We start from the raw sequence: 13,715 nt of genomic DNA on the forward strand, positions 1-13,715 counted from the left end.
TTTCATGTGTCTGGCGATTATCTGCTTCTAGAAAATGGGAACACTGGTATGAAAGTAGCATATTCTTTTTTTCCTCACCCAGTGAGGCACACGTTCTTTAATAGTTGAATTGTTATTTGACTGATAATGTCATCTGCGGTTTAGTAGAGGCTTTGTTTGAGTAGTCGTTTAGTTATCAAAAAGTACTTGCATCTCGTCTGCGGCCAATGCAAAACTCTTGGCACGGCCTATGGGCCAAACATCACCACAATTAATTGGCAGGGGAAACCATCTATAATTAAGTTGGGATAATTTCAGTGCTAAGGATAAATGCTCAAATGAAAAACAGATATCCTCAAGTATAGTGAGGATAAAGGATCTGAACAGTTGATTGACTGTAAACTATAAATCATTCTGAAACTTTGTTTTGTGATGGATATTTTTTAGTGTTCTCAGATCTAAAATGAGGCGAAATTGACAATTTTTCTTGCTGGTAAGAAAAAATCATAAATGGAAAACCCGATTTTTGGGGGCTTTTGAAACCAATCGTATGGACATCGTTTGTGGTAATGAACAAGTTACTTACCTTCGGTAACTAATTATCTGGTAGAGACAATCTAGCTGTAGATTTCTTGTCTTAGAATTTCCTGGTGTCAGCTTCAAATACAATATTTTTCTGCAGACCAGTATTGGAGGGAGCAAAGGTGGGAAACCACACAAAGGATAGGAGGAGTGGCCTCACCTAGGATGCACCACCCCCAAGGTGTTGCTGCAAAGTGGACCCTCAAATTCAGTTTCTTCCATCTTAGGATGGAGGGAATTAGCCAATCAGGTTTAGGGAAGTGACCCTTCCCACAGGAAGTGGTTACTATAGTGGGTGTAGCCACCCAAAGGTAAGTGTCCACCAGGTTCCCCCTAAAACACCCACTAAATTCAGTATTTAGTGGGCTCCCCTAGACCAAAAGATCGGATTTGAAAAGACAAAGAAGACTAGCACCAAAGAAGATCCAAAGCGAGAGAACTGTGGACCTGCTGCACAAGAAAAGTGCCAAACCCTGCCTGCTGCACCCAGGACCCGTAAATTGCCGCTGTGGAGGAGCTGGACACTGGACTGACCCCAAGAAACCCAGGGGACCTCCAGGCTTCAAGGATCACCTCAGATCTCCCTTGTGAGTGGAGTCACCACTCAACAACCAGGCAAGAACCAACAAACCGGTGAGGGTCACTTCACCGCCCACCCGATCTCTGCAACCAGAAGTCGCAGCCGAAGCAGACCACACACCAACGACAGCTCGGGCGTGACCTACAAGTGTGTCAAGATTGGTGGCACTGCGCTCTCCAGTGGCAGAGTTACACCAATACCCTGGGTACTGGTCAGCGGACATCGCACAACCAGAAAACCAGCTCCCTCGGTGATGAAAAAAGATCAGGAGGAAGCTCCAAGTCGAGGGACTTCAGGAACACCCCGGATCTCCCACCAGAGTGCCCCTGTAGTCCTGTAAGCAGCCCTCAAAGTGACTCACGCTCCAAAGGACTCCGATGCGCACAGCTCCTGGATCTCTAACTCGCCCTGCATCCAGCCACCCTGCCCCCTGCAACGAGGAACCAGCTGTGCTAAACGGGTCCCCAACCCTTTGTGACCTCGACAGCCCAAGGAGCCCCCAAGGCACCACCGCTAAGTTTGCAAACCTTCTCCTTTTCAAGGTGGCCCCACCAAGTGGCCCTGTGCCAAGGAACTTTCTCGCTCTGCTCCCGCCGGAACTGGGAGCCGCCCGAATCTCTCCAGCTGGCACAGCATGCCCCCTGACTTCTTTGACCATCCTGCAAAAGAAGAGACTGGTAAGTCAACTGTACGATTTTAATGCATTTTTAAAGGTGACTGTGCATTGATTCCAACGGTGCGTATTTACACACAGAAAGACTACTTTATTTAAACTTTGAAAAGTCATATCTCAAAACATACTTAAAGTATCTTAAAGATCTTGGTCTTAAAAAATATATAAAAGTCTGAAGTATTTTTTATAAATTCTGGTCTTGGGTTATTCATTGAGTGTGTGTGCTGCATGACTGATTTTGTGAGTACAACAAATGCTTTGCACATCTCCTGGATTATCCTAACTGCTCGACCTGCTACCTTAAAAATTGGAGCATTAGGTGGTCTAATTTCTCCCTCTGGAAACCAAAGTAAGGGTGTCTGGACCCTTGCACAGTGTGCCTAGCTTTGCACACTACATAGAGGGCCAGCCTCCCACATTCAGTCATTATGAACATTGGTAAAGACACCTTGACGGATAATATTCAGAACACCAAAGCTGCCTGCGTGCAAGATTCAGAATCATTCACTGTACACCTGCAGGATTCTCAGGGCCAAGCGCAGTCAATATGAATGAGTTGCTTGCAGACTAAACCCAAGGTTGCCTTAAATCCTCAATATTGAAACACAGACCCTTCAGTCTGAGGAGATGGATTCTCAGAGTAGCACCTCACTGCTTGTGAACTCAAGGGCCCCCCCAAAAAGAAAAGGTATTTTGATCTGGATTCCCTCCCTCATCATAACAATAGAGAATTTGCATTTATATAACTAAGCCTCTGCAATTTTTCCAAGTGTTTGTTTTGCGAATAAAGGACAAGTTTGAAAGATATGTTTTTAACAATATGAAACACTCTGTAGGTCAAGACAGTCTGGATCATTTCATCTGTACGCAGTCATTCACAACCACATTGTGACAATAACAACGTATTACCCTTAAGTAAAAGTTAATACAATCTGCCCAACACTATCATAAGGAGGAGACTAAACCACCCATATCATGCACATACATATTTAGCATTAAGCAGGCATGTACAAAGCTTTACCTTCTGAACAGACAAAACACCAGCTGACATTGATGTGTTCATGGTTCTTGCAACCCCTTCTTGGTGTAAAATGGTTGGGGCAGATCATGCTGTTGGAGGCAAGGATCACAGTGCCTGCAGCTAGGCAGAAGTCATTGGCATGGTATGCAACTGGACATCGCACACAGCGCATCAAACGACCTGACAAAAGATAACCAACTAAAATGTAATGAAAAATGTATATTAAAAGATTAGATGATCTGCAGGTGCACATTGTAGCTTAATAGGGGTTACCTTTCGAGGACGAAAGATTGGTGGGGTTACTGGCATGGCAGGTTATGCAGATGTGCAAAGAGCAGCGAAAGCCCCTGTTCTGGACCAAGGCTGGTGGGTACTTTGTCACACATGCTTCATGATAGTATTTTCCACACAAGGTAACTGTGCAGCGTTTCACAGCTGGGTCAGCCTCCTTGCACACAAAGCAGGTATGAAGACCTAGGGGCGAGATGTACAATCAGCATATTGTATGTGTTCTTTAGCTTTAGCAAATCTTTAATTTACTATTCCAATTAAGCCTTCAAAAGAAAGCATGAATTCAATCTACAAAATACATTGCCAACTTCCTCTGCACATCCCATGGCACCCTCCACAGAAACTGTTTGGGCTAAATTAAAAACAAATAGAAGCATTGGTTTTGCAATGTTCATTCGCAACACATGCTTTATTTTCTAGTCTTGTATACTCATTACTTTTATCATTTGGACCATCGCTAAGGTTGTTTGCAAATGCTCTCTTTGGATGGAAAATTTAAATATGACATCAACAGGACAATCAGACCATTTGTGGAAGCTGGAGTGGTATTAATTAAGAGCATATCATTTGAGATGCTTAAAAAATTAAGTACGATCGCTTTGCACTATTATTCTATCAAAGAGGTAAATTGTCTTGTCAGTCGACCAATTAATGAAACGTTCTGCAACCAGATTGTCAATGATCTGAGTACAATTTAGAAAAGGCCACAACAGACTTAAATATACAGAGCTGAAACACTTATTAAAAGGAGCACACACAAATGTATAAGTCTCCTTTCATGGAGGGACTCAAAGAGAGGTGACAATGCAAAACAATGCTTTAGCAAAACCGTTTTTTAGCTGCCTTGCTCAGTTGTCCACCCTAACACATGTGAACGTATTTCACCCCTAGACATTTTGCTAGACAACTGCTTTCATAAGGACAAGCAATAACAAAATATTAACACAATTATGCATAATGCATAAACAGAAGAATATTTTTCCATGTGTAGTACACAAAAACCCTTAAAAATATATATAAATAAATCTCTTTCTCAAATATGTAACATGCCAATCTGAGGCCATACTGTATTTGAGATTTTACTGCACACAAAGCAAAAGTACAAAAGAACAAGTTACTTACCTTTGGTAACACATTATCTGGTAGAGAGAGTATCTAGCCACCGATTCCTTACTGTAGAATCTTTCCCATGTGCCAGCCTGGATCCGGAAACCTTTTTACAATAGCACATCTGTGCACTGGAAGAGGGCGGCGCGTGAATCCATATTGACGTCATCCACCACATGTGATGTCAGCGGAGTCCATATAACACCCTCGCCGATGTCAGTTTCTTCCGTGACTATTGTCCGCGCTCAAAACGTGGAGCCACGTATAGAAAATGCCTATTGAAACAGTGTGCTAGCACAAAAGACACCCCTGTACCGAATAATCACCGAATTCTTAATTTAAGGTGATTTCCATAACAAAATCTTCTGAGACCAAAGACTCAGTTTGCAGAACAGGAGGATGGGAGGGTGTTGAGGAAACTGCAGCTAGATCCTGTCTTTACTAGATAATGCATTACCGCAGGTAAGTAACCTGTGCATCTGATAGGGACATCTAGCCACAGATTCCTTACTTTAGAATCAGATACCAATGTCATAGTAACCCTGAGGAGGGAATGCTAACTGAGACGTCCCAAAAACGTCTCTAAGTATCATATAAACGTTATAGAACAAGAGAAAAAAAAACAGACAATCATAATAATTAAGGTGAGTAATAATATACTCTACGACACACACCTATGGAAGGAACCACAGATAAATAAAACCACAAGAAATGAAAAACATGGTAATAAGCTCATTTATGCTAGTATGTCAAATGTATGTCAGAATTGACTCAACAACATTGAAAGTCTCTGACCAGACAAAAACTGGTCTAGTACAAAAGAAACAGACCGTACATTCATAAGAATATCTATGAGGAAAGACATCCTTGTTAGTTAAAGAACTGTGTACAAGACCACAGTAATAAGTCATAAAAACGTTAAGTGGTGTGACCAGCGACCAATGTAGTGAGACACGTTTCACCGGGCTTCCGCCCAGCTCTCCCACATCTGGTGATAAGACTTATTCCTCACGTCATATACGATAGCACAGAATTCTTAGCAGACAGGAGTGTATGTTATGAGTGAGGAGCGTTAGAATGCAATGGTTTGGGACGAATACCAGGTGAGGAATTTACTGAAATCTCAACATGGCCACCACAATCCTCAATACAAGGGAAGACCCTCGTTCTATGTACACTGAGGTGGAAACAAACCCCAGGAGCTAGCCAAAAATGATCAGATGATTGTACAACTATTACATAGTAATGATGACATTGGACATATGTGAAAAATATTATAAACTTGAGAATGATGACATTTGTAATATTATTTAGTAAAGAAGGGAGACTCCTAATAGGCTATGCCATCATATGCAAAAGTCTGTTCTCACTGTTGTTGGTTTTGTAATCATTTATGTTGGCAGCTGACACACAACTGATTGTGTGACGAAGGAGGTTCCATGTCGAAACGCTTACACTTCATAAAATCATGCACAAAAATTGACCCTGGTGCACATTCATTCTTTCTCCTTTAAGAATTTGCCTGCAGCTATGACAGAGTTGTCACATGCCTATCCACCCTGCCACATGTGGTAGAGCCCTGCTGTGTCGAGTGTCTGAACTTGATTGAGTAAATTACAGGATTACTATGGCCTGAAGTGGTGGCAAGAAGAGGCAAAGCAAGAAGGTAAAGTATTATTGTGCTGGTTGAGTAGGACTTGACTGCGGGTTTGAGGCCCAGCAAAACGAGAAGGAAAAGAGGTGATTAGGACGGTGAGCCGGAGTCACAGTGATGTTGTAACAAGAGAGGGCTGCATGCAGCGACCATAGCTGCTCATGTGAAACACTCACATGGTGGGTACTGAGACCCATACGCCAGGGAAGAAACAAATACATAGTTGAAGAAAGCAGCCAAAGACGTATTTAGGAGGAAGTAAGAGCAAACCCAAGCACAATGCAATCCTACAGGTTTAGAAAAATTAATGAAGAAAGAGAGCAGTAAATGGTGGAAGATACTGTCCCTGAATAATTATATACAGGTTAAGAAGATCTTAAAGGACTGAGGATCTTCATCACCCCCACATGTCAGAATCCCAATCCCAAACTATTGAAGGAATGGGCATCTCTGACAACAGACTCAAGTGGAGGAAAGAATGGAGCTCTTGGTTAAATTTGCAGAGGTTTACCTACTGCAGATTTCTACTGAAAAATAAATGAATTAAAAACTGAGATCTATGCCAGTCATGACAAAGATTACAGAACTTGCATACAAGGACATAACCGAGTTTGTTGGCTTTGAGGAAGAAATAAAAACAGAGAAAGAGGGGCAAATTCCTAATAGACAAAAAGAACTATGCAGAGGGCCAGATCCTGACATTTGCAAGAAACTCTGACTCCATCAGGAAAGAAGCAAGTATGGTGGCAACCCAACGGCAACAGGACCAACCAATGTTGGCGTTAAGCTCAGATTTGAGCTAAGACACAAGAGGTGTCATCAACAGAAACCAGAACACCAGCAACTTTTTTAGACTAGTTCTGCCTCATCTACTAAGAAAGACAATCTACTGTGAGAAAACATAGCAGAAGACCAAACGAAGATGATGAAAAAAGAAAAAGTCAAGGTGAAGGTGGGCCCTCGCAGGAACACAACATCTCTTGAGAAAAGGCAGATGCAAAGGAAGGATCCACAATGAAGTTGATAGATTGTGAGAATAAATTAAGTGGCATTATCTTACCTAAACACATTTTTCATAGACATTAAACAATCAGTTCCCGAAATAGGACAGACTTTTTGCCCAGACTTTACTGCAGATTACTACACATTACGTATTGATATTTTTGGGATTATTTGTAAATTGAAACTGCTGAAACAACACCTCCTTACAATAGATGAATATTGGGAACCTAGGCCGTCTTAAGACAGATGACACTGAAGGTTAAACACTTTTAACACGTTAGAAAGCGAAAGTGAGGATTTGCCAAATGAGAGGCTCTTGAAAACGGCAATAAAATGTATATAACCAGCAACAGCAGATATAAGCCTAAATTAAAAAAGAAACTGAACTCCCCTAAACATAACATTGATTTGTTTCATGATATGCTTGTATATGATATTAAAAAGATGAAGGGTACCAAGAGTATAGACAACACAATATGAGTTGGTCCCAACACAGCTATTAAAAAAACTACAAAATGACCACAGCAGGATCATTAAACACTCCAAAAAGGGGGGTAATGTTGTATTGTAGGGCGTCAATGACTACAGAGAGGAGGCATACAGCAACTGAATGACAAGGCAGTGTCCAGCAAGGATTACTGGGAGACAATACGTAGGTATAGTGTTTTGTTGGGAAAATGGAAAGACAAGGTGTAAGAAGCTGGGTCTTTATAGAGTGGTCCGAACTGAGTTACACTGTGTAAAGAGTTGAGGCAACCCTTATTGGTTGCAGAGGCAAAAATTATAACACTCAATGCTCTTTGCGGTACTGCAGACCATCAGTTTAGACTTATCAAATGGTAGTGCTAAGCATTTGTTGTACTCACAGAGGCAATAAATGAGGCACCCGCTCAAGAATAAATCTAAGACCAATTTAGAAAAATTACATCTATTTTTATGTACATTTTGATATCAAGAACTTTGTTATCAAGTAAGTACTTTTGTTAAATATCGATTTTTGCAACTAAGAAAAAGGTTCATTTAAGTGTGTCTTTACACAACAATGCTTTCCTATGGGAAAAAGGCATATGTTGCATACAATTAATTACGGATGCTTTCTGGGAGTCTCCTTCGGAACTTAGGGTTGTAGGGGGCCAAGGTCTAAAGTACTACCAGCAGTTACTCATTACCTACCCAGGGGCATCCGGGTGCAGAAGTGTTGGTCAGGTTGGTAGAGCCACCTGGAAACAGGCTGCAGAGGGGTACTTGTCCGGGAGCTCCCAAAGGGCACTCAGGTCATAGGGGTCTTGGGACCAAGAAATAACAATCGATTCTCGGGTACCTAAGCTGTGACGCTCAGGTGCAGAGTGGATAGGTCAGCTGGGCTAGGTGCATCAAGGGTCCTCGCTGTTGTTGGTCTCATCTGTTGAGGGTGCAAAATCAAAACAGCTGGGCCACTCTGGAAGTGGGTCTCTCTGGTGCTGGTTTCTCGATAACTGCTCTGTCTCGGTGCAGTGGGAGTCCTGATTGAACTCACACAAGCTTGATTTGTTGCAAGAGGTCCAGGACCCCAGATACCGGTGCTGTGTGGCTCTGGTTGGCCCTAGTGTCTTCTCACTTGGTGGGTCGACAGAGCTGACCCTCTGGGGCACAGGTACCTCTTCCTGGGCAGCTGCGGCGTCAGGCTGTCTGGGGAGCTGCAAGACAGGAGACCCGACTCTGCTGCTTCGGTGCCTGCGGACTGCAGGGGAGTAAACTCCTCTACACTCCAAGGGTGCTTAGCTGGTAATTTGTAGAGGATTACCAGTCTACTGGAGTTCTTGGCAGTTGCTTAGCTGCAGGACAAATCACTTTGTCGTGATTGTCGAGACTGGTGTAGGCCGGGTTTGGGGCTTTGTAACATCTAAGTATTGACTCAGACATCACAGGGATGTATCTGCTAATGCAGGTATGTCGACACATGTAGTGCACTCTGCCTTAGGGTTGTAAGACCTGCCATAGGGGAGACGTACCTATACAGCCTGCAGTGTCTGTAGGCAAGGCACAGAGGTGGTGTGCCTTATCGTGTTTTCACTGTTCTCTGCACCATGTCATGCAGCCTGCAAATGCAGTTTGTATGAGTGTGCTGAGGGGTCCTTTAGGGAATACCAATATTTAAGAAATGACTAACAGTCACCCCGGTGTTTTATCTTTTGCCGAAAATACATAAAAATGTACTAAAACCACCAGACAGACCCATTATAGTATCAATTGGTAGCCTTCTGGAGAACACCTCAAAATACCTAAACCAGTTAATGGTACCATTTGTCCAGAGCCTCCAATCATACAACAGAGATAGTACTGACTTCATACGTAAAATAACTGAGATAAACAGGGAACACACTTCTGTTACTATACAAGTAACATCTGTTTCTACCTGCATTGAACCTTGGGGTGGGCTCGCAGCTTGTTAATTCTTTACAAGCAGATCATTAGCACTGTATGATTATAATGTTATGCTATGAGACATGTTGAAGTTCAGCTTCAATAAAAACTTATTTTTCTATGAGGATAAACCTTTGACAGCGTTGAGCACATGTGTCACCCCAGCTATGCAAATCTGTTCATGGGCTAGTGGGTGGAGCAGGTGGCCTGGGCATCTGAAATTGAATACCACACGATACAGTGCTACACAGATGACTTGTTTCTAATTTTGGACGGGAAAAAGGGAGAGGCATCAAGTTATACTGCATTTCTAAACAATAACCTCATTCTTAAATTCACCAGCTGCATTCTTTCACACCACATTTACTTATTAGACTGACATGGAGGTAGAGTGGGGAAGTCAACAACACACTATACCACAGACACAGCTGTGGACAGTGTGCACCATCCAGCTAGCCATAATATCCCTCTGAAATGGAGCATCCCTGTAGGAAACTGGTACCCCCTTCCTCCCCCCCCCACCCCCCACTTTTGCCTGATATTGATGTTGACTTTGACAGAGAGTGTGCTATGATCCTGCTAACCAGGCCCCAGCGTTCTTTCACTAAAAATGTACCACTGTTTCCCCAATTTGCACACCTCTGGCCCACAGATAAGTCCCTTGTAAAAGGCACCAGGGGTACCAAGGGCCCTGTGACCAGGGAGGATCTCTAAGGGCTGCAGCATATGTTGTGCAACCCTAAGGGACCCCTCACCTAACACAAGCACACTGCCACTGCAGATTGTGTGTGTTGGTGGGGAGAAAAAGGCAAAGTTGACATGGCATTCCCCTCAGGGTGCCATGCCCACAAAACACTGCCTGTGGCATAGGTAAGTCACCCCTCAAGCATGCCTTATAGCCCTAAGGCAGGGTGCACTATACCACAGGTGAGGGCATAGCTGCATTAGCACTATGCTCCTACAATGTCTAAGTCCATTCTTAGACATTGTACATGCAGTGTGGCCATATTAAGTATGTGGTCTGGGAGTTTGTCATTACGAACTCCACAGTTCCATAATGGCTTCACTGAATACTGGGAAGTTTGGTATCAAACTTCTCAGCACAATACACCCCCACTGATGCCTCTGTGGGATTTATTAAAAAATGCACACAGAAGCCATCTTAGAGATGCCCCCTGTATTTTACCCAATCCTCTAGTGTAGGACTGACTGGTCTGTGCCAGCCTGCCACTAGCAGATGAGTTTTTGACCCCATGGGGTGAGGGCCTTTGTGCACTTTGAGGCCAGAAACAAAGACTGCTCTGGGTGGAGGTGCTTCACACCTCCCCCTGCAGAACTGTAACAATTGGCAGTGACCCTCAAAGGATCAGGCGTCGGTGTTACAGTGCACCCCAGGGAACTCCAGCTAATGGAGATGCCCGCCCTGCGGATAAAGCCCCACTTTTGGCAGGCTGTTCGGTGTGAAACTTAGGAAAAACAAGGAGGAGTGAACACTTCAGCTGGGACCTCCCCTAAGGTGTCCAGAGCTGAAGTGATCCCCTCCCCCTCCCTGCAGAATCCTCCATCTTGGTTGGGACTAGTAGGGATAGAAATGTGCCCCCCCTCCCCAAAGGTAGTGGACACAAGGAGGGTGTAGCCACCCTCAGGGAAAGTAGCCATTGGCTACTGCCCTCTGATCCCTAACATGCCCCTAAATCTTGAATTGAAGGGCTTCCCTGAACCCAGCTCACCGGATTCCTGGCGACCTACAAGAAGAAGGACTGCTTAGCTGAAATCCCCAGCAGAGAAAAAGGAAGACGACAACTGCTTTGGCCCCAGCCCTACCGGCCTGTCTACTGCTTCAAAGAACCTGCAAAAGACCAGCGACGCATCCAGCAGGACCAGTGACCTCTGCCAACTCCAGAGGACTGCCCTGCACCCAAAAGGAACAAGAACTTCCGAGGACAGTGGCTCTGTCTAAGAAAACCTACAACCAAGTACTCACTCCAGATGCGTGAGGTCTGATCCCTGTGCACCCGACGCACACAGTCCGTGTCCAGGTGGTCCACCCAGCAAGAGATGTCCCCAGGCGATTGCGAGCAAGAGCCCACCCTGGGTTGACCTCTCCACCCCTCCACAATGAAGCCTGCAGAGGGAGTCCCGAGCACCCCCCGACTGCAAAGCGCTGGACAAAGATATCCAAAGCCTAAAGACATACTGCACCCGCAGCCCCCAGGCCCTGGCGAAACCGACCACCAGTGCCTCTACGTTCAGGAGGCGGCCCTCCAACCTGTCTGACCGCTGGTGTGCCTGAGACACCCCTCCGGACCGTGCCTGCAGCCTCGGTGTGACCCTGGGGTCTCCTCATAGACCAGCATTGAAAACCTGACGTCCTGTTTGCACCTGGCCGCCCCTGTGCCGCTGAGGGTGTGTGTTTGGTGCCTACTTGTGGCCCCTTCAGTGCTCTTCTAATCCCCGCTGGTCTGCCCTCTAAGTCGAGGGTACTTACCTGCATGCAGGCCTGATTCCGAGTACCCCATGTCTCCATAGGATCCCACGTTCAATTTGCTAAATTTTGCCCTCTGCACCTGACCGGCCCCGGGTTGCTGGTGATGGGTGTTAACTTGAACCCCAACCGGTGGACTCCCTAAATCTGGAGACTGAAACTCTAAGTGTTGTACTTACCTGTAAAACAACCTAACATTTCTAAAACAGATTATTGCCAATAATTCAAAAACTGTATTACTTACCTATTTCAAACAAAGTAATGTTGACACGTGTGAAATACGAATCTATTGAAGTACTTACCTGCAACTTGAATCTTTAGGTTCTAAAAATAAATTACGAAAATATATTGTTGCTATATAGAAAACATTGGCCTGGAGTTGCCATTGAGTGTGTGCTTCTTCTATTCTACAACAAATGCTTTGCATTACACCCGCAGATAAGCCCAACTGCTAGACCACACTACAACAAAAGAGAGCATTAGTATTATCTATTTTAGCCCCTGTTAAGCCTCTGGGGGACCCATGGACTCTGCGCACATAATATCTCATTTTGATATAGTATATACAGAGCCAGCTTCCTATAATCCCTTTTGGCGAATTAATCAGAGTCAAATAGAATTGCAACACTGAAGCAAAATATGAGAAGGAGAAACAGGTCATCATTCACAGAGTCCAAGTGAAAGGCTATCCCAAGAAAATAATATTGGAGGTCAATAAAAAGAAGACCAACTGGTTAGGCACACTACTATTTGTCCTCAGAAGAATAACAAGCAAGAAACAGTTTGTTACCACATTTAACTCAGCATCCCCATGCATTCACAAAAAAATGACTAAACACTGAAATATCTTGAAACAAGTCTGTCATATGTCACTCATTAAGTAATCCTGTAGCAGTGACTTGTAAATCTAAATCCCTTAGGAACTAACTACCTGTTACATAGTGAAATTATGTCTAGTATGCGGGGTGGATGGATGGGATGAATGGCTCAACAAATGTAGGTGAATTAAGACCTGCAGAAACAGTGGGAATACAGTGATGTTTTACAACATACCTGAATGATTTGTAAATGTATCACCCGTACTTCAAATTTCTGCATTTAGGTCCTAATATGCAACTGTGGACTACAATGAGCACATGCAAGGAATAAAAAACAAAGGTGAAACATCCTGTGGGTCGGCATTTTGCACTAATGCATGAATTTAAATCCAAGCTACTGTCCTCCTTCGAGTAGATTGGGTGGTACTCTACAGTAGATGGGAGATGTAGTAAAACGGATAAGCAAACATTTGTTCACTTGGTAATTCCTTTGACACTGTGGTATGATTTTACTAACCATTACTATTAGTTGTGTGTCAATCCATCGGGGGTGGGAGGGGCAAAATTGAAGATGGGTGGAGTGGCAGTAAAATCTGATAACAACTCTGGCACTGTCCGAGGAACAAGCATTACATTTAGCAGATAGTAAATTAAGCATAGTTCAAGAACACCAGCTATCATGCACCTAAGGTAAGAGGGGCAGTTACATGTGGGGCTTCAAAAAGTAATTTGTTCTAAAATTGTTGGCAGCATTTGAGGAAACACTCAGAAAAGTAACACATACATAGCATGTTTAACTTGCTATTGGTTTGTTGGGTTCCATACAAATCAACACGGTTAAAAAGTGGGGCATGGTCGGACCCGAAAATGTGTTAATTTTTTAATAATTTGTCTCCCTCTGAGGAATCCGCACAAACATGGACAGATACGTTGGCGGAGAAAAGGTCAATGAGTGGGCAAAAACATTAAATTATTTCTTTAGTCACAGTTTGCTGAATCTGCATGAAATCTGGTAGGCAGTTAGCAGGTTACATCTAGCAGATTGGGCAAGGGTCCATGTCCACCTACATATACAACTGCTCTGCCATCATACAAAACTACCCACTTACATTCGTATGGC

The 13,715-nt window shown here is 43.8% G+C and overlaps 1 protein-coding gene across 3 annotated transcripts in view; it reads right to left on the reverse strand.

Moving 5' to 3' along the window:
• Window positions 1-13,715, reverse strand: part of LOC138304451 (histone-lysine N-methyltransferase, H3 lysine-36 specific-like) — an 833,106-nt gene that overhangs the window by 221,381 nt on the left and 598,010 nt on the right. For all 3 annotated transcript variants that reach the window (XM_069244519.1, XM_069244517.1, XM_069244518.1), the window contains exons 13-14: window positions 3,109-3,309; window positions 2,836-3,015 (exon numbers count right to left, since the gene is read on the reverse strand). In XM_069244519.1, the coding sequence (XP_069100620.1) occupies window positions 2,836-3,015; window positions 3,109-3,309 (381 nt within the window). The remainder of the gene's footprint in view (window positions 1-2,835; window positions 3,016-3,108; window positions 3,310-13,715) is intronic.

Source organism: Pleurodeles waltl, chromosome 7, assembly GCF_031143425.1.
Source record: "Pleurodeles waltl isolate 20211129_DDA chromosome 7, aPleWal1.hap1.20221129, whole genome shotgun sequence".
NCBI lineage: Eukaryota > Metazoa > Chordata > Amphibia > Caudata > Salamandridae > Pleurodeles > Pleurodeles waltl.